This window comes from Macaca nemestrina, chromosome 15 (assembly GCF_043159975.1).
Source record: "Macaca nemestrina isolate mMacNem1 chromosome 15, mMacNem.hap1, whole genome shotgun sequence".
In the NCBI taxonomy this organism is placed as follows: Eukaryota; Metazoa; Chordata; class Mammalia; order Primates; family Cercopithecidae; genus Macaca; species Macaca nemestrina.
The window spans coordinates 47335678-47356180 of NC_092139.1; the positions used below are offsets into that span (position 1 = coordinate 47335678).

Here is a 20503-nt window from a genome sequence, read left to right on the forward strand (position 1 = left end):
CAAAAACTGGAAGCATTCCCTTTGAAAACCAGCACAAGACAGGATACCCTTACTCACCGCTCCTATTCAACATAGTGTTGGAATTTCTGGCCAGGACAATCAGGCAAGAGAAAAAAATAAAGGGTATTCAATTAGGAAAAGAGGAAGTCAAATTGTCCCTGTTTGCAGATGACATGATTGTATATTTAGAAAATCCCATTGTCTCAGCCCAAAATCTCCTTAAGCCAATAAGCAACATCAGCAAAGTCTCAGCAAAGTCAAAGTCTCAGGATTGCACAAAATCAATGTGCAAAAATCACAAGCATTCCTATACACCAATAACAGACAAACAGCCAAATCATGAGTGAACTCCTATTCACAATTGCTACAAAGAGAATAAAATACCTAGGAATCCAACTTACAAGGGATATGAGGGACCTCTTCAAGGAGAACTACAAACCACTGCTCAACGAAATAAAAGAGGACACAAACAAATGGAAGAACATTCCATGCTCACAGATAGAAAGACTCAATATCATGAAAATGGCCATACTGTGCAAGGTAATTTAGATTCAATGTCATCCCCATCAAGCTACAAATGACTTTCTTCACAGATTTGGAAAAAACTACTTTAAAGTTCATATGGAACCAAAAAAAGAGCCCACATATCAAGACAATCATAAGCAAAAAGAACAAAGCTGGAGGCATTATGCTACCTGACTTCAAACTACACTACAAGCCTACAGTAACCAAAACAGTATAGTACTGGTACCAAAACAGATACATAGACCAATGGAACAGAACAGAGACCTCCGAAATAACACCACACATCTACAACCACCTGATCTTTGACAAACCTGACAAAAACAAGCAATGGGGAAAGAATTCCCTATTTAATAAATAGTGCTGGGAAAACTGGTTAGCCATATGTAGAAAGCTGAAATTGGATCCCTTCCTTACACCTTATACAAAAATTAATTCAAGATGGATTAAAGACTTGAGTAATATCAAGGTATGTAAGGTATGTAAGACCTAATACCATAAACCCTAGAAGAAAACCTAGGCAATACCATTCAGGACATAGGCATGGGCAAAGACATCAAAACTAAAACACCAAAAGCAATGGCAACAAAAGCCAAAATAGACAAAGAGATCTAATTAAACTAAAGAACTTCTGAATGGCAAAAGAAACTACCATCAGAGTGAATAGGCCACCTACAGAATGGGAGAAAATGTTTGCCCTACCCAGCCAACAAAGGGTTAATATCCAGACTCTACAAAGAACTTAAACAAATTTATAAGAAAAAAACAAACAACCCCATCAAAAAGTAGGCAAAGGATGTGAACAGACACTTTTCAAAAGAAGACATTTATGCATCCAACAGACACATGAAAAAATGCTCATCATCACTGGTCATCAGAGAAATGCAAATGAAAATCACAATGAGATACCATCTCATGCCAGTTAGAATGGCGATCATTAAAAAGTCAGGAAACAACAGGTGCTGGAGAGGATGTGGAGAAATAGGAACACTTTTACACTGTTGGTGGGAAGGTAAATTAGTTCACCCACTGTGGAAGACAGTGTAGCAATTTCTCAAAGATATAGAACTAGAAAGACTATTTGACCCAGTGATCCTGTTACTGGGTATATACCCAAAGGATTATAAATCATGCTGCTATAAAGACACATGCACACATATGTTTATTGTGGCACTATTCACAGTAGCAAAGACTTGGAACCAACCCAAATGTCCATCAGTGATAGACTGGATTAAGAAAATGTGGCACATATATACCACGGAATACTATGCAGCCATAGAAAGGATGAGTTCATGTCCTTTGCAGGGACATGGATGAAGCTGGAAACCACCATTCTCAGCAAACTATCACAGGGACAGAAAACCAAACACCACATGTTCTCACTCATAGGTGGGAATTGAACAATGAGAACACTTGGACACAGGGTAGGGAACATCACACACTGGGGCCTGTCGGGGGTGGGGGGAGGGGGAGGGATAGCATTAGGAGAAATACCTAATGTAAATGACAAGTTGATGGGTGCAGCAAACCAACATGGCACATGTATACCTATGTAACAAACCTGCACGTTGTGTACATGTACCCTAGAATTTAAAGTATAATTTTTAAAAAAAGAGAGAGAGAGAGATGGGATCTCATTATGTTGCTCAGGTTGGTCTCAAACTTCTGGCCTCAAGTGATTGTCCCACCCCAACCTCCCAAAATGCTAAAATTACAGGTGTGAGCCAGTGTGCCTGGCCACATTTTTTAATTAAAATTTTTATTTTGAGCTAATGGTAGATGTCCATGCAGTTTGAAGAAATAATACAGATTCTGTGTTTCATTTACCCAGTTTCCCTCAATGGTAGTATTTTGAAAAACTGTAGTACAATGTCACAAACAGGACAATGACATTGATACAAATCATCTGACGTTACTCAGATTTCATGTTTCACTTTTATTCATCTGTATGTATGTGTTCATATTTAGTTCTATACAATTTTATTCCATGTGTAAATGGGTATAGCCACCACCACACTTATGACACAGAACATTTCCAGCACCGTAAGGATCCTTCATGTTGCCCTTTCGTAACCACACTCACTACCTTCCACACCCTTCCTTTTTTTATTCCCTGGTAGCCACTAATCTCTTTTCCATTTTTACAAGTTTGTCACTTCAACAATATTATATATAAGTGGAATTTTATAGTATAGAATCCTTTGGAATTGGTTTTTATTCTCTCAACATAATTCTCTGGACATGTATCCAAGTTGTTTCATGAATCAAGAGTTCAGTCTTTGTATTGCTGAGTAAGTAGTATTCTATGGTGTGGATGTATCATAGTTAAACCATTCACTTGTTAAAGGACATCTCGGTTCTTTTGAGTTTTTAGCTATTTTGAATAAAGCTGCAATGAATATTCATGTACAAGTTTTTGCATGAATATAAATTCCCACTTTTCTGGGATAAATGTTCAAGAGCGCAATTGCCAAGTTGCATGGTTATCGCAAGTTTAATTTTATGAGAAATGGTGAAATTGTTTTCTAGAGTGGTTGTAATATTTTATATGTTGTTGGTATATAGAAATATAATTGATTTTGGTATGATCTTTTATCCTGTGACTTTGCTGAACCCACCAATTAGTTTGAGGCTTTTTGTAGATTCTTTGTGATTTTCTTTTTTCTTTTTTTTTTTTTTTGAGGTGGAGTTTTGCTCTTGTTGCCCAGGCTGGAGTCCAGTGGCATGATCTCGGTTCACTGCAACCTACCCCTCAAGCAATTCTCCTGCCTCAGCCTCCTGAGTAGTTGGGATTACAGGCACCCACCATCATGCCCTGCTAATTTTTGTATTTTTAGTAGAGACGGGGGTTCACCACGTTGGCCAGGCTGGTCTCGAACTTCTGACCCAGGTGATCCACCCACCTCGGCCTCCCAAAGTGCTGGAATTACAGGCATGAGCCACCACGCCTGGCAATTCCTTGTGATTTTCTATGTAGATAACTATGTCATCTGCAAGTATGCAGAGTTCCACATCTTCCTTTTCTACCTGTATGGTTTTAATTTTTTTGCCCTATTGCAGTGGGTAGAACTTCCACTATTGTGCTGAATAAGAGTGGTAAGAGTGAACATCTTTGCCTTGATCTTAGAAGAAAAGCATTTAGTCTTTCACTACGAAGTATGTATGATGTTAGATACTATTCACCAAGTTGAGGCAGTTCTCTATTCCTAACTTGCTGAAGAGATTGATTGATTGATCGATTTAGAGATGAAGTTGCACTCTGTCACCCAGGTTGGAGTGCAGTGGCATGACCGCAGCTCACTGCAACCTCCACTTCCCAGGTTCAAGTGATTCTTCTGCCTCAGCTTCCTGAGTAGCTGTGATTACAGGCACATGCAACCATGCCTGGCTAATTTTTGTATTTTAGTAGAGACAAGGTTTCACCATATTGGCCAGGCTGGTCTCACAGGGTTCACTATTTTGGCCAGGCTGGTCTTGAACTCCTGACCTCAGGTGATCCACCCACCTCAGCCACTGTGTCCAGCCTGAGAAGTTTTCATCATTAACAGACGTTAGATTTTGTCAAATACCTTTCTCATCAATTGATATGATCATATGTTTTTCACTTAAGTCTGTTGATATGGCATACATTGATTGATTTTGAATGCTGAGCCAGCTTTGCATACCTGGAATAAATCTTGCTTTGTCCTGGTGTATATTTCTTTGCATACATTGTTGTATTTGATTTGCTAATACTTTTTTGAGAATTTGTATGTCTAAGTTCATGAGACAGATTGACTCTCTGGAATCAATCACATATACTAACAGTGAACATCATCCTGTAGTTTTCTGTATTTATACTGTCTTGTTTTGCTGTCAAGGATATACTGGTCTCATAAAGTAAGTTGAGAGGTGTTGATTCTTCATTTTCTCGAAGAGACTGCATGAAATTTGCGTTAATTACTCTCAAATAGTGGTTAAAATTCCCCAGTGAAGTCATTTGGACTTGGTAATCTCTTTTTTGGGAGTTTAATTAATTTAATTAATATCTTTTTTGGGAGTTTAATTAACTAAATTAATTTAATGACTATAGGACTATTTGGGTTATGGATTTTATGTGGTTGACTTTTGGTGATTGACCAATTCATTTTTGATAAAAGTACTCAGGCAATTCAGTGGAGAAAGAACAAAGTTTTCAATAAGCAATGCTGAAATAAATTAACAGTTATATGCAAAAAAAGAGTGTCAACCAAACCCTAACACCTTATACAGAAATTACTTTAAAATGTAAAATGGATCTAAATGTAAAACATAAAATTCTAAAATTTTTAGAAGAAAATATAGGAAAAAGTCTTTGTAACCTTGGTTTTGTAAGAAAGTTCTTAGATATGACACCAAGGCAGTCCATAAAAGAAAAAACTGACAAATTGGACTTCATAAAAATAAAACATTTTTGCTCTGTGAATGACACTGTTAAAAGAATGAAAAGACACAGGCCATAGAAAAGGATAAAATATTAGCGAATCACATACATGACAAAGGACTTGTATATAATATATATAAACAATTCTGAAAACAATAACAACTCAATTTTAAAATAAGGGAGCAGAAGACATGAACAGACACTTTACCAAAGATGATATACGGTTGGTAAATATGCACATGAAAAGATGCTCAACATCATTAGTCATTAGCAAAATGCAAATTAAAACCACAATGAGATACAGGTAAACACTTATTAGAATGGCAAATAAAACAAAAACACACTAGCCCAAAATGAGCATCAACAAAAACTGACAATATCAAGTGCTGGTGAAGATGTGAAGCAACTGGAACTCATATATAGGAATGTAAAATGGTTCAACCACTTTGGTAAGTAAATTTGCAGTTTACTACAAAGCTAAATATAAACTTACCATATGACCTAGGTGGAAAACCTATGTTTTACACAACAACCTATACATTAATTACAGCTTTGTAATTGCCAAAAACTGCAAACAACTTTGTGTTATTTAGACCAATAGATGGTAAATACTTTTTCTACAGAAGAGGAAACCTAAGTAATGTGTTGATGGTTTTAACAATAACCAACAATTTGTTCATGCCTCCTTGTATGTATACCCTTCTGCATTGTAACTTTGCCACTTGTTGGTTTGGGGTTTGGCCATGTGATTTTCTTTGCCAGTGGGACAATAGCAAATGTGACACTGTTGAAGGCTTGAAAATGTTTGTGCATTGGGACTTACTCTCTCTTATAGCTGGGAACCCTCTGTCACATGTAAGGCCTGGACTAGCCTACTAGATGAGAGATCCTCTAGCCACCCTAGAACCATCGGAGTCCTCATGCAGAGTCATCAAGCCCCAGCTGAGCTGGATCTTAACTGCCCAGCCAAACTATAGATTCATAAGAAGGAATAAATGCCATTTTAGGCCACTAGATTTTGGGTGGTTTGTTAAGCAGTAAGAGCTAACAGATATAGCTGATATTAAGTTAATTTGTCTCCAATCTGGTGGACCCAAAAGTAAATTCTTTGGGCCTGCCTTCTTTGCCTCTAAGCAAAGTAAAAAAGTGGTTCTCCATCTTTGCTGAACACTGGAATTATCCAGGTAGCTTTAAAAAATAATGACATCTGGGCCGGGTGCAGTGGTTCACGCCTGTAATTCCAGCACTTTGGGAGGCCAAGGTGGGTGGATCACTTGAGGTCCGGAGTTTGAGACCAGCCTGGCCAACATGGTGAAACCCTGTCTCCACTAAAAATATGAAAATTAGCTGGGTATGGTGGCGCTTGCCTATAATCCCAGCTACTGGGCAGGGGACTAAGGCAGAATTCCTTGAACCTGGGAGGCGGAGGTTGCAGTGAGTCGAGACCGCACCATTGCACTCTGCATTCCAGCCTGGGCAACAGAGTAAAACTCCGTCGCCAAAAAAAAAAAAAAAAAAAAAAAAAAAAAAAAATCTGGATACTACTGGTATATATAAGATTGAATAGGTATGAGGTGCAGCCTGGCCACTAGGGGTTTTTGACATACCAAGTGATTCTAAAACAGAAAAGGCAAAGATGTTACCTATCTAGTATATTGGCCTGCTCGGTAACGAACATGGAACGAGTGCAGTTTCCACTCTCCTGCTCGTGTCTCTAGTGTACCTCTCTCAGAGAATATGTAGTGACAATATTGTGTATTAAACTGATCTCCAAGATTTGCTGCTGGTGAAGCAAATCAGAGCTTCACCAGTATTAAGTTACGACTTTTTCTGGACGCTACAGAGTTGACCTACTCTCCATGGTCTCAACGGCAATAAAAACTCCAACTAAATGTCTAAATGTGACCTTAAGACCCATCAAAACTACCCTCACTTATTTGCTGAATTATGACGGTGGCCACTTTTTAATCCTAAATTTCACTACCGGCAATAATTTGAGAACCCTAAAGTTATTGGTGTAGAATATTTAACACCTGATAATGCTGTTCTCATTTTTTTTCCTACCTAAAAAATATCAACTCTTTGAGAAAAGGAGCCAGGGCTTTGTATGACTTATGTAAGTTAAGTCATAACAATTTAATAACAATTTTTTTGTTATAATTATGTGCTTGACTAGTAAAATGAGATTTTACAATTAAATGCAGTGACTTACGGGCTCAAAAACAGAAAAACCAAACCCAATGGCTCAGGTTCACAGAAACCTTAAAATCAGACTCTGATTTTGATTTTTGTGCAATTACTACATTATAATTAAACAGTTTAAAGAGAACAAAACTTTTCCCCTGCAGAGAATGAAATATGAAACATAAATTTTATAGACCATACTCATAAACATATTAAGATTTATGACTTTTCAGTGATAATGTGGGGAGTTCAAAGATGTATCTAAAGAAATCATGTTTTATTTGGCTGAATAATCCAACAATGTCAGTGCTTTATGTTAAAATCAGTTCCGTTTGGATACTGTGCATTTTTCTGTTATAATAAATAATTTAAATGTCCCTTTTTTCTTCCCTTTATAGAGACTATACTCCCTTATTATTTTGATATCACTCTGAGTTTTCCATCATTTTAGTCTTTAAAATATACGCTACATTGGTGACTTTTTGTTTTTAAATAGAGACAGGGTCTTGCTTGCTCTGTCACCTAGGCTGGAATGCAGTGGTGCAATCACAGCTTACTGTAAACTCAAATCCTTGGCTCAAATGATCTTCCCATCTCAGCCTCCTGAGTAGCAAGGACCACAAGTATGCACCACCACACTTGCCTTTTTATACGCGCACACATGTATTTTGAGACAGGGTCCATATATTTTGAGCCTGGATCAGCCCAGGCTGGAGTGCAGAGGCGCAATTTCACCTCACTGCAACCTCTGCCTCCCAAGTTCAAGCGATCCTCCTGCTTCAGCCTCCTGAGTACCTGGGACTACAGGCATGGGCCACCATGCCTGGCTAATTTTTTGTACTTTCAGTAGAGACGGGGTCTCACCATGTTGGCCAGGCTGGTCTTGAACTCCTGACCTCAAGTGACGTGCCTGCCTTGGCCTCCCAAAGGGGATTACAGGCATAGGCTACCATGCCCAGCCTATAGTCTTATTATATTACCCAGGTTGGTCTCAAACTCCTGGCCTCAAGCAATTCTCCTGCCTCAGCCTCCCGAAGTGCTGGGATTACAGGTGTGAGCCACCTTGCCTAGTCAGTAGCTTTGATTTTTAATACCCCAAATGTCAAGTTTACTATTAACCACAAACCTTGTCAAATTCCTGTTGTCTTTCAGAAGTTACCATTTTATAATTTGCTCCAAGTTACAATGTTGGTTTTATTTACATTTATTTATACAGCATATCTAATTTGACTGTCACAGGTGGTCAGTTGTTTATAATATTTAGACCAGATGAGATCCAACAGTGTTAAGGCCCTAGATATGTTTTAAGAAGAATTAAGATATCCTTAAACGTTACAGCAGCATATCCACCCTTCTGAAGTATTCCAAAAATCTGAAGGACAGACAGAAGAATTTTCTGTTGCTACCAAAAGAAAAAACCACTGGAGAGCTCATGAATATTTCAAATGCAATTATGGGCAATGCAACCCTAGAACTGCCTTTAAATGGAGTTGTCCTCTTAAAAGTTAAAATCAGTTTTCAGATATTTTTTCCAGAGAGTACTTTGAGAGGCATAAAATGGAATAAATCAGTGCAATACAAAATAATGAAAATATTTTACACTTTTATTTACAAGTTAATTTCATAAACAGACTATACTTAACATGACTAAACAACAAAAAGTTCTTGACTTCCATCCTTTATGGCTAGAAAAATAAATTATTTTAATAGTTATTTAAACATGCCTCCTGCTTCCAGAGAAATTAATGTATTAAATATATGTTTTTTCAAATTATCCCTAACGTTTACATAAACTTAAGAGTAGATATTGCTCTATTTTTACAGAGAATTGTAAACAGCCTTTTAAAAAGCTAGAGTAACTTTCCACTAGTTAGAATTGAACATCATAAAATATAAAAATTTTATAAACCCTGTAATTCAGGTAATTTAATTATGACTAATCTGTAGGAATATACAATACAAATTTGTCAGTCATCCACAATTAAGTATAATTATTTATGGAGAAAAATTTTATCATGTTCAGAAAAAGATTTTATTCATATTCTTGAAAGATAGCTTTGTTCCCAATAAATATTCCTCCTACTATTTCTGTATATTTTAGGAAAAGATGTATTCAATTCAAAAATAAGTAACATCCAGTTATTTGACTTTTTGCTTTTTTCTTGCTTGAAACTGCTCTGTTTTGGTTTTTATAGATTTAATCAACATTGACAAAGCAGGATCAATGGACTTCCTTTGTGATTCTTTTTCAATCTCACTCTCTTTTTTCTTTATTGCCTGTGTAAGTTCTTGTTCTTTCTGTTCTCTTTGCCGGGCTTTCTCCTCAAGGATTTTTTCCATAGCTTTCGTTTTCTTGAAATTGGGATCTGAGGGGTCCAAATTGAACAAGTGGGAAGTGTACATTGCCTGAAACCGTGCATCGCTAACATTTACCTGCAAATCCAAAAAAATAAATAATTAATAAATTAATTAAACAAAATTACTAAAGCAAAAGGCCAGAAATGGGGCCAAATTTAGAAAGCTGGTGAGTTGATTATATAAAACACAAACCTGAGCGTTTGTACTGATTCATTAGCAAACTGTTTTTCCATAGATCTTTATGGCCTACCTGTGGACCACAACTTGTAGGGCACCCTGTTCTTATCATGCAAGGACAATGTATTTCAAAGGGAATTACAGTGGGCCATATATATATATATATATATATATATATGATGGCTGGTAACTACAATGATCACTTAGACAAAATGACTGGAGGAGTGGTTTGTGAGGCAGGGCTTTCCCATGCTTACAGCACAAAATCAATTTCTCACCAGCATAAATAAGCCAAGCAGAACATTTGCTGGAGGCCCTGAACTCTTAGTACATTTTTAAAAATTTTAATCTTGGTGCCAAAAATAAGGAACTATTGAAGGTGATCCATAGATCAAAAGATTTAAAGACCACTATGGCAAAGAATCCATCCGAGATCAAGGTCTGGTCAGACACAATCCCCAAATTTATCTTCTTTCTATAAAAATTTGTGGTTCCACGTTTAAGAGTATACCCTTAACTCCAGCCAGCCTTTGAGGGTTGCCAGGCAGATGGGTAACCAGCAAGAAAGGGAAACACAGGAAACACAAGTCCACTTGGAGATGGATTGTAGCTCTACTTAGTTATCATGACGACAAGAGATTCAATACCCAGAACAAGGAAAAAACCCACACAAATATTTATATGTATGATTATTAATATATGAAGACAGAATGACTACAAATCATTCTTTGCTTTTCATAAGGAAACTAACTCAATAAAAACCTCACTGGAATGGGAGCACATGTGAAACTGACTCAAATAACAGAAGCTACAGAGTAGCCCCCAAATCCTTCTGTAAGGACTTAGAAGCCATCTGTATTCTACCCTCCATTGTTTGAACAAATTCAAAATTTCCCAAATTTCCCCCATCTTATTCAGGGCCAGTTCTTCCACATTAATGGTTGGAAGTCATTAAGCAGTTTCTAATAGCTATTTGTAGATTTTCGGTAGAGGGCTCAAACTCATGCTTAGGGGACTCTGCAGCCATTAGGAATATGTACTCAACAAAAAGAGGCAGGAGTAATGGAAACAAAAAACACAGCAACGGAGACAACATGGCTTACTGCGCTGGCCACTGCATACAGTGAGAGTGGGACCCGTTATGATATGAACCTGTTATTCAAGCATACCTTTGCTGGTCTGAGGTTCACTACATGTGATTCTAACATTAAAAACTACACATTTTTGGTACAACATGGCTACCCAAATACAAGTCAACTATTGCACCTGGTGCTCAACCAAAGAAACAATGATTTCATCTATACTGGGATGAACTGGCTGTGCTGGTCTAAAAGACAGTAGCTTTGGCTCTACCATCAGTCTTTCTGAAGACATTTTCTTTTTTTTTGAGACAGGGTCTTGTTCTGTCGCCCAGGCTGGAGTGCAGTGGCACGATCATGACTCACTGCAGGCTTGACCTCCTGGGCTCAAGCAATCCTCCCACCTCAGCCTTCTTAGTAGCTGGGACTGACTATAGGTGTGCACCACTATACCTGGCTAATTTATTATTTTTTTTTGAGACAGAGTCTCGCTCTGTCGCCTGGGCTGGAGTGCAGTGGCGCGATCTCTGCTCACTACAAGCTCCGCCTCCTGGGTTCACACCATTCTCCTGCCTCAGCCTCCCAAGTAGCTGGGTCTACAGGTGCCCGCCACCATGCCTGGCTAATTTTTTGTATTTTTAGTAGAGACAGGGTTTTACCGTTTTAGCCAGGATGGTCTTGATCTCCTGACCTTGTGATGCGCCCACCTTGGCCTTCCAAAGTGCTGGGATTACAGGAGTGAGCCACCATGCCTGGCCAGCTAATTTTTAAAATTTTTCATAGAGACCCACTATGTTGCCCAGGCTAGTCTCGAACTCCTGGACTCAAGTGATCCTCATGCCTCAGCCTCCAAAAGTGTTGGGATTATAGGCGTTGAGACACTGCACCTGGCCCCTAAGACATTTTCAAGGGTAACTTTGACTATGCTCAATTTCTATCTGCAGAGCTGACTTTAGATTCAATTCCAGCTTTAAGAGAATAGTGCCTGGTGTCCATGGTTACCTCAAAGTCATCCTCTATTAATTCCTTCTTTTTCATGAGCTGCTTCTTCTTCTTTTTGCTCAGATTCTGGTGCTCCACAATCTTGTTGTAATTGAAGTGTTTCTTACTGTCCTCATCCTCATCCATCATAAGCAAAGCCATTTCAGCCTGTGAAGAGCAAAAAAAAGTTCAAATGTACAACAGTGCTTTTTTTATCCCCTAAAAGGAGTATAGGGCACAAGATATCCCTTCTAGAATGGATGGCTCAATCACTAAAACTCTGGGGTACCACCTGTCATCTGTAAACTGACTGTGGATTACCAAAACAAAGAGATCTTTATATAGCAATAAGGCAGAATCTCTGGAAGCAACATTACTGACAGCAGGAGAGATAAAACCTTGTAGTTAAAAACCAGGCCCCATTTCACTTAGTGTGACTCATTAGTAGGCTGCAGGAACAAGAGTCCCCAAGTACCCTCAAATAAAAAGTTCTCATTTTCACTTTGTTCTTCTTGTGCAATGACACTAAATCTAGCAAAGGTTATTTTGTGATGCAAATCATACTTTCTAAATGTGTAACTTTATAACAAGTAGGGTTTTTTTTTGTTGTTGCTGTTTGCTTTTTTTGGCCTTTACTATTTCAATACTGATATAGTTCTATGAAGGTAGGAGCTTAGTATCTGCTTCTGAAATCTAGTAAATGTCTTTTTACACGAAATGGATATTTTCTACCAACCATGGGATTAAACAGGAACCCTCAAAAATCAAGTAAATAACCATATACACTAGTAAAAATACAGAGTATGCTCTCAACCTTTGTGGATCTTCCTATGTTACCACTTTAGACTACCTTAATTTCCTTTCATCACTGGCACTTGTAGCTGGCTTTTCAGAGACATTTTCCACAAAAATTGATTTTCTTTGTTGCTGTTTAGATAACTTTATGAGTACTGCTGTATATGCAATGAATAGAGAATAGAAGACACAGTAAGATGCAGAGTTTAGGTGGCCAGTCAGGCACACTTCTGGCAGTGACATGTGAACATCAGCCCTAGGAGCACTGCTGCCTTCAATTCCTGCCTCAGCAAAAGCACATATGACTCTGTGCCAAAATTACATGTAACTCTGGACATAGCGGGTCACTGAAGCATAGGTTCACTGCATTTCCAAGAAAGAATGTAATTTTGTACGTTCAATATATGTATTCACAATACAAAAATCAGAAATTTGCATTTGGCAAACCATAACCACAAACTCTATTACAGGACAGACTCAGTTTGAATTAAAACTTATGGCAATATTACTTTGAGGTTTTAAGGGTATTTTCTGTCTCAGGTATAGTAAACGTTTTTAAAAGTGAGATAATTTCCTCTTAATTTATAAAGGAAAATAAATACCCTTGAGTCTGAGGTAAATTTTAACTTTGTACGAGTTGGAGAAATTATGTTTGATTAAAAAAACACTGTATTTAGAAACCATGCTGCTAAAATATTTAATTAAGTCTCTCACAATTTAGTTATAAATGTCACTGCTAAAATAAGTTGTTTTTGAAAATTAGCGACATGTACAACTTCATTTAAATTGCGCCTATGAATTATCCCCCGAGCATGTAACAATAACCGCCTTTTACCTTTTGTCTTTCTACTTCAGTTTCTTCTTCTGGAGATGTGCCATCTTTTGCAGATTTTACCGATTTTTTCTTTATACCTGGCACAATAAACCAACATAAGAGGGGAAAAATTACAGGACTATCAGCAACATTCTGTTTATACTAGGAACAAAAACACAAGATATCTAGGAATAATCTTAACAATAAATGTGTCGAAACTAAAGGGAGAAAAAACATGTTACTGAAAGAAGACTGTGGGTATATGAATGGAATAAATACAATGCTTCTGCATGGAGTGACTGCATGTTATAAAGGAAGAATTTCTTTCAAAGTAATGTATTTCTTTGTAATACACATCCAAAGTAATACAGTTCCTATGTGGAACATGAGACTTCTAGCCCAGGGTGACTACTGCACACTGTGCCTCCTTTCCTGGTACCCAAGCTATACCGCTGAGTGAACTGCCATGAAGACGCGATGAAGAGAAACACCCAACACTGCCCTGCTGTGTTTCCTGGCCTGACTACCTATGACGGCCAAGTGTGACCCACTCAAGCCTTTTGAGTTTGACCACCTAGAGAGCCTACAAAAATCCCCCGCTGGGCACTGTGCCGCCCTCAGCAAGTGACCTTTGGAACAGTATGACATCTTATGCCCCTAGATGTGACATAATATGAAAGATATAGCATTGCCTATGAAGTATGCTTGCCAAAACTGTTCAACATGAGTCTAATGGAACCACTCGTCTAACTTCCAGTTTATGGAAACTACAGGGGACTGAGTGGCAAGGAACAGATAAATCTAGAATATAAGACATTCCAAAAGATCACTAGCCTGGGTTCTCGAAAGGCAAATGTTATGGGAAGGGGAAGTGTATATGGTATCTTCTAGTTGAACTAAAAGACTACTACTAAATATGACTATTATATAGTAATATCTTGTATAAATATATTTTTATGATATGCCATAAAAGTATATGCATACAAAAACAAAATGGCAAAATGTTAACAACTGCAAAACACAGGGGCTGTTCACTGTATTGTTCTCTCAATTTTTCTCAATGTATAAATTTTCATAATTAAAAACAAGAAATGGCCGGGCGCAGTGACTCACTCCTGTAATCCCAGCACTTTGGAAGGCTGAGGCAGGCAGATCACCTGAGGTCAGGAGTTTGAGACCAGCATGGCCAACATGGTGAAATTCTGTCTCTACTAATAATACAAAAAAATTAGCCGGGCATGGTGGCCAGCGCCTACAGTCTCAGCTACTAAGAAGGCTGAGGCAGGAGAATCGCTTGAATCTGGGAGACAGAGGTTGCAGTCAGCAGAGATCGTGCCACCCAACTCCAGCCTGGGCAACAGAGCGAGACTCTGTCTCAATAAAAAAAAAAAAGAAATGGTTGCTTCTATTATATCTATTGAAAGATATCCTATCTTTCACTTACAGAGATTTCACGTAAATGAAAATATTAACACAGAGCAAAGATAATTCACAGACAAAAACAAATGGTCAATAAACAGAAGGAAATTATTTCACCTATCTCACAATTGTTAACTGAGCACTTATTATGTTGCGAGCACAGCTCCAGGTGCTGGTGATACAAGCCGTGAACAATAGGTTAAAATCTCTCATGCAGTATACCTTCAAGTTGGGAAAGACAGAGGCAAAGCAAGACAAAAGGGTTGGAGACTGAATGGGGAGGCTGGTTTTGTTAGGGTAGTTAAGGAAGGCCTCTTCAAGAAGGTGACACACAAATAATGACCTGGATGAAGTGAGAAGGTGATATGTGAGAACACCTGAAGAAGGGTGTGGCAGGAGAAGGGAATGGTCAAGATGGTTGAAGAATTGCAGCTAATGGGATAACAGGATAAGCAAAACCTAAAGTCAAAAGAGGCTTTAGAAACTCCTCTGTGTGTATTAAGTCCCTGCTAATACTCTTGCACACCTGTCCAGTAGACATGCCCAGCCAAGAGAACATGTCAGCATAGAAGTGCTGCCAGGCTCACCTATCGGTGCTACCAAGCCATTTGTTTTGCACTTCTAAGAAGAAATATTTATTGTATGCAGCCCTTCTCCCTAGAGAAAAATGTTCCTCATCACTGGTCCTATCTGAAATTTTTTTCAGGGAATAATATATTAACCTTAAGAGTATAATCTTTCGGCCGGGCGCGGTGGCTCAAGCCTGTAATCCCAGCACTTTGGGAGGCCGAGACGGGCGGATCACGAGGTCAGGAGATCGAGACCATCGATCGTGGCTAACACGGTGAAACCCCGTCTCTACTAAAAAATACAAAAAATTAGCCGGGCGAGGTGGCGGGCGCCTGTAGTCCCTGCTACTCGGGAGGCTGAGGCAGGAGAATGGCGTAAACCCGGGAGGCAGAGCTTGCAGTGAGCTGAGATCCGGCCACTGCACTCCAGCCTGGGCGACAGAGCGAGACTCCGTCTCAAAAAAAAAAAAAAAAGAGTATAATCTTTCTCTGTCTTAATGTATGTGTATGTCCTTATGCATATAAATATCATCAAGGTTCCACTTGCTTAGGATATGAACCCCCATTCCCTAAGTTTACCACTGCTCCTATGCTCTCAAGCCAAGAGCTCCTTTTGAAATGAATGGACAAATGACATATGCAAAATATTATTCTGTAGCAGGGAGAAAATTAGACTGTATATAATTAATACTTAAAGCAGACAAAGATCTTCACATACAGCTGTGGAAAATAATTTCAAAGAGCCCACAATAAACTATTTCAGATTTTATAACAACCTGGTGAAGAGTCTTAAAAATAAACTTCAAAGGAGGACTGTAATAAGGGAGAAAAAAAAAAATCCCCAAGATAGGGCTAAACATGATATCCAGTTTTAGCATGATGAAAATTTCTTTGCTAACAAAGAATTTACTAAGATGTTAGACTGAATTGTTTAGTCAAAAGATACATAAGGCATACAGATCATTTCTGCACTGTTAATAAGATCAAATATTAAGAGGTCACATCTTTATTTTTTGAAAAAACATTTTTTTCCTCCCTGGAAAATTTTCAGACTTAAGTTAGATGAACAGTACTAGGGAAATGAAAGTTTGCGTTCCAAAATATTATCTTTATTTTTCAGTGAATCTTTTGTCAAGTAAAGAACCACATCTCTAGCTGGGTATGGTGGCTCACACCTATAATCCCAGCACTTTGGAAGGCTGAAGCAAGGAAGATTGCTTGAAGCCAGGAGTTTGAGACCAGCCTGGGTAGCAAAGCAAGACTCGGGCTCCACAATTTTTTTTTCTTTTTTAAATTAGCCAGGCATGGTGGTGTGTGCCTGTAGTCCCAGCTACTTGGGAGGCTGAGGCAAGAGGATCACTTGAATCCAGGAGGGTTCGAGGCTGCAGTGAGCCATAACAGTACCACTGTGCACTCCACCCTGGGTGACAGAGCAAAACGCTGTCAAAAAAACAAAAACAGAAACAACAAAAAAACTACATCTTCTGAGACTGCTGCAAAAAATACATATGGATTGATTCTATTAAGTCAATACTAACAAAGACTCCAAGTCAGAGAACAGAGTTTTACAGTTAAATAAATCTAACCAATCCTTACTGAGGCTAGAATCCTTTTAGGCAAAAAATGTAACAGAATACATCCATGGAAAAAGATAGCGTGTAAAAAAAAAATTCATCTGTAAAGGACATTTCATTTCCCGTTACTTATAATGTCAGAGAATTGTTCCCATAATAAACTTCTTCCAGAGGATTTAGTTGAGCAATTCATGTGAGAGAGAAGCTAAGAAAGTTCACTGGAGGGCAGATGGATGTGGTCTCAGTACCGACCAGATGAAGAGTGGTAAGCACCCTAGTGATTTACTCTTTTGTAGCAAGTTTCTGCATCACCTGCCCATAATCAGATGCAGTCTGTTAAGGATAATCTCCCTCTAGGGTTAATAATATTTTGTATGCATATATATTCTGACACTGCTTTACAATGTTACTTGTAGAATTACAAAAAATAAAGGAAGTCCACTAGGACTCAGACTCTACCAACTACCACTGGAAAACTAGCAGATTTTTCTAATATTTCATTTCATTTTCATCTCATTAATGTACTCATCCTAGATGTATATTTAAAAACTCTTATTTGACACCAAGTTTGCAATTTAGAAGGAAATCAAAGAAAAAATTATAAAAGATAGAAGAAAAAATTATAAAAGATCTCTAACATTCACCCTGGCACCTAATCTGAGCCAAACACCAGGTCTGGCATCAGTGAACTCATTTCCTCCACATTTTGAAGGCACATAAGTTTAGCTCTATGGGATTGCCTAGAGCAAAAATGCTATAAATGTACCCAAGTCATCTGGTTTACAATGTTTTTGTCCTGTTTAACTACAGAACTTGAACTATATACTCAAACACTAGTGTGTGAAATTCATTATATCTTAAGTATTTTTGAAAAGAAAAGCAAGGTCTATATCCTTAGATAATGACTATATTTCACTTCCGAGGTACTAAAATCCAAAACCATTTTGACAAACTAATAATGAAGTAAATACTGTAGCAATGAATTAATATACCAATGTAGGTCATCTGAGTTACTTTATTTCTACATTTTAAAAATTACAAACTGCTTGGGCACGGTGGCTCATGCCTGTAATCCCAGCACTTTTGGGAGGCCGAGGCGTGCGGATCACCTGAGGTCAGAAGTTCAAGACCAGCTTGGCTAACATGGTGAAACCCTGTCTCCACTAAAAATACAGAAATTAGCCAGGCACAGTGACACACGCCTGTAGTCCCAGCTACTCGGGAGGCTGAGGCAGAAGAATCACTTGAACCCAGGAGGCAGAGGTTTTGGTGAGCAGAGATCACGCCACCGCACTCCAGCCTGGGCAACACAGTGAGACTCCGTCTCAAAAATAAATAAATAAATAAATAAAATTAAAAAAAAAAAAAATAAAAATTACAAACTGGTAAATTTTAAACCAAAGTCCAACTCTCTTTAAGAATACCTACTATAGATCCTTATATCTGAAGGGCACACAAAAAACTTCCAATTTCTCTCTGACTCCCTGTGGGAATCCATTTCCCTAAGGTTATAAGCATGCTTCCACCTATCCTTAAAACCATCTGCCTGGATCGTGAGTACAAAATGTTAACATTCAGTATATTCTTCTTTATATCTTCTGGATACTGTTAAGCACAAATTTAGTTTTTGCTGGGGAGGAAAAGGTTCAGAATTGAGTAAAAACTCATTAAATCCATCTATTCGAGCATATACATGATATATATCTAACACATATTTAAAAAGTCCAGTTGTACCATAGGTAGTCAGATTAAAATGTAAAGTATGGGAAAACTGTATCAATCTCATTTATTTAAATATTTTGTAACATGCTGAAAGTCATATGGGAGGACCGGGTGATTCTGACACTCAATAATTGTTGACTGAATAACCACATACATGAATGGGGGCACACAGCTTTGTAATGTGCCTTTGAAAAGCCATGTCCAGCATGATTCAAAAGGGACATGCTGCTTTTGTGGCTCAGCTAGTTCTCTCTTTCTCTGCCTAGGCCTCCCATACCGCTGCTCTTGCTGCATGTTCTATGGTTTTGTATCTGGCCTGGCCTTCAGATTTATATGCCCCATCTCTCTCCATTTTCGGCTATCCAGACCGAAAAGTCTCCTTAAATTTGACAATTCATTTAATCAACTGCCTGAGGCAGTAACCTCCCGCACCCTGCCCCTCCAGCGATCTGTTTCTAGGTCCCTACCTTATCTGCTCATGCGGATTATCTGTGCTTCTGCAAGTGAATGAACAAACAGTATAAATCCATAAACCAATCAGGTAAATCCCTCATCTTCCTGACACCAAATATACAAATTTACCTGCATTTGTATTTACTTTTATTTGCCCCATTTTCTGTATCTTAGTAACTTCTTTTCTGTTGGAGCAATCCCAAGGGAAAGAAAACATGCCCTAAAAGTTCATATCTTTAAAAAAATACTTTCTCCTTACGTACATTCAGGTATGGCTCCATGTCTTTGCTCCCCTTCACAGTGCAACTTCTGAAAAAAGAATGCTCACCTTTCACCTCAAACTTTAACCCACACTAATCTACTGAAACGTCTATCGCCTCACCAAGTGTCTGTGAGCCACTACATTAATACTGTTCTTCCTACTTCCCAGCCGCTCCTTCTCGGCTTCTTAAGCTTTTTCCATCCTTTCAAGTAGCACTTCCTCTAGTATGTCAGATTAACAGTGCCTCATGTAGACTTCACCTGACCTCAGGGCCCATCCTGCATCCTCTTCTCTTATCACTGCTCTCTACTCCCACTGCCATGGTTTGAAGTACTATTTATATGCTCCTGATCCTTAAGTGTATATTTGTACTCTGATTTCTCTGCTCATCTCTCAGACTTATATCTCAATATCAACCAAACACCTCCATTTGTATATCTAATTGACATCTCAAAGTGATTATGCCACAAATGGACCTATTTACTTTTCTTCCCACTTAAACTTACTGTTCCCACATTTCTTCCTAACTCAGTAAATGGAAGAACATTCTTCCACAGACTCAAACCAAAAACAGGAGTTATGCTAAATTTCTTCCTGATTTAGCACGTACACTTTCAAAATATATCTAGAGTTCTGTTCTCCATCCAATTCCACGAGCGGCATGCCAGCTAAACAACCATCATCTTTTGTCTAGAGCTCGGCAAAAGTCTGGACTTCCAGCTCTCACCAGTCCTCAAACTGTTCTCTTTACAGGCACCAGAGTAATATGTTAATCTATACCAGATCATGTCTCATCTTTGCTTAAAGACTGTTCGGGCTTTCCACTATCAGTAAAGTAAAATCTCAATTTGTTGTCAGGACAACAAAGCCCTACAGGGGTAGTTTCAGCCTGTCCTCACACCAATTCCCTCTCCGACAATGCTCCAGCCACACTGATGTCTTTCAATTCTTAACACCACACAGTGCACTGTTTCTCACCTTGGAGTCTTTCTAACCACTCTCCCCTCATTTGCAATGCTCTTCTCCCAGCTCTTCATGCCTGACTCCTCATTCCACAGGTCTCAGCTCTAATGTCATCATCTCAGAGAAGCCTTCTTTGCCTACCCAATGTAAACTTCCATATCTCCTACTTCTACCCAGTTATATCTTCTATTTCTTTCCTTTAAAACATTTACCATACCCTCATACTATT

The 20503-nt window shown here is 38.4% G+C and overlaps 1 protein-coding gene across 4 annotated transcripts in view; it reads right to left on the bottom strand.

Annotated features, from left to right (window-relative positions):
- Window positions 1-8691: 8691 nt before the first annotated feature.
- Window positions 8692-20503, bottom strand: part of LOC105481496 (ESF1 nucleolar pre-rRNA processing protein homolog) — a 69491-nt gene continuing 57679 nt past the window's right edge. For all 4 annotated transcript variants that reach the window (XM_011741111.3, XM_071079685.1, XM_011741112.3 and 1 more), the window contains exons 12-14: window positions 13334-13410; window positions 11725-11871; window positions 8692-9541 (exon numbers count right to left, since the gene is read on the bottom strand). In XM_011741111.3, coding sequence (XP_011739413.2) covers window positions 9248-9541; window positions 11725-11871; window positions 13334-13410 — 518 coding nt within the window. In that variant the 3' untranslated portion in view covers window positions 8692-9247. The remainder of the gene's footprint in view (window positions 9542-11724; window positions 11872-13333; window positions 13411-20503) is intronic.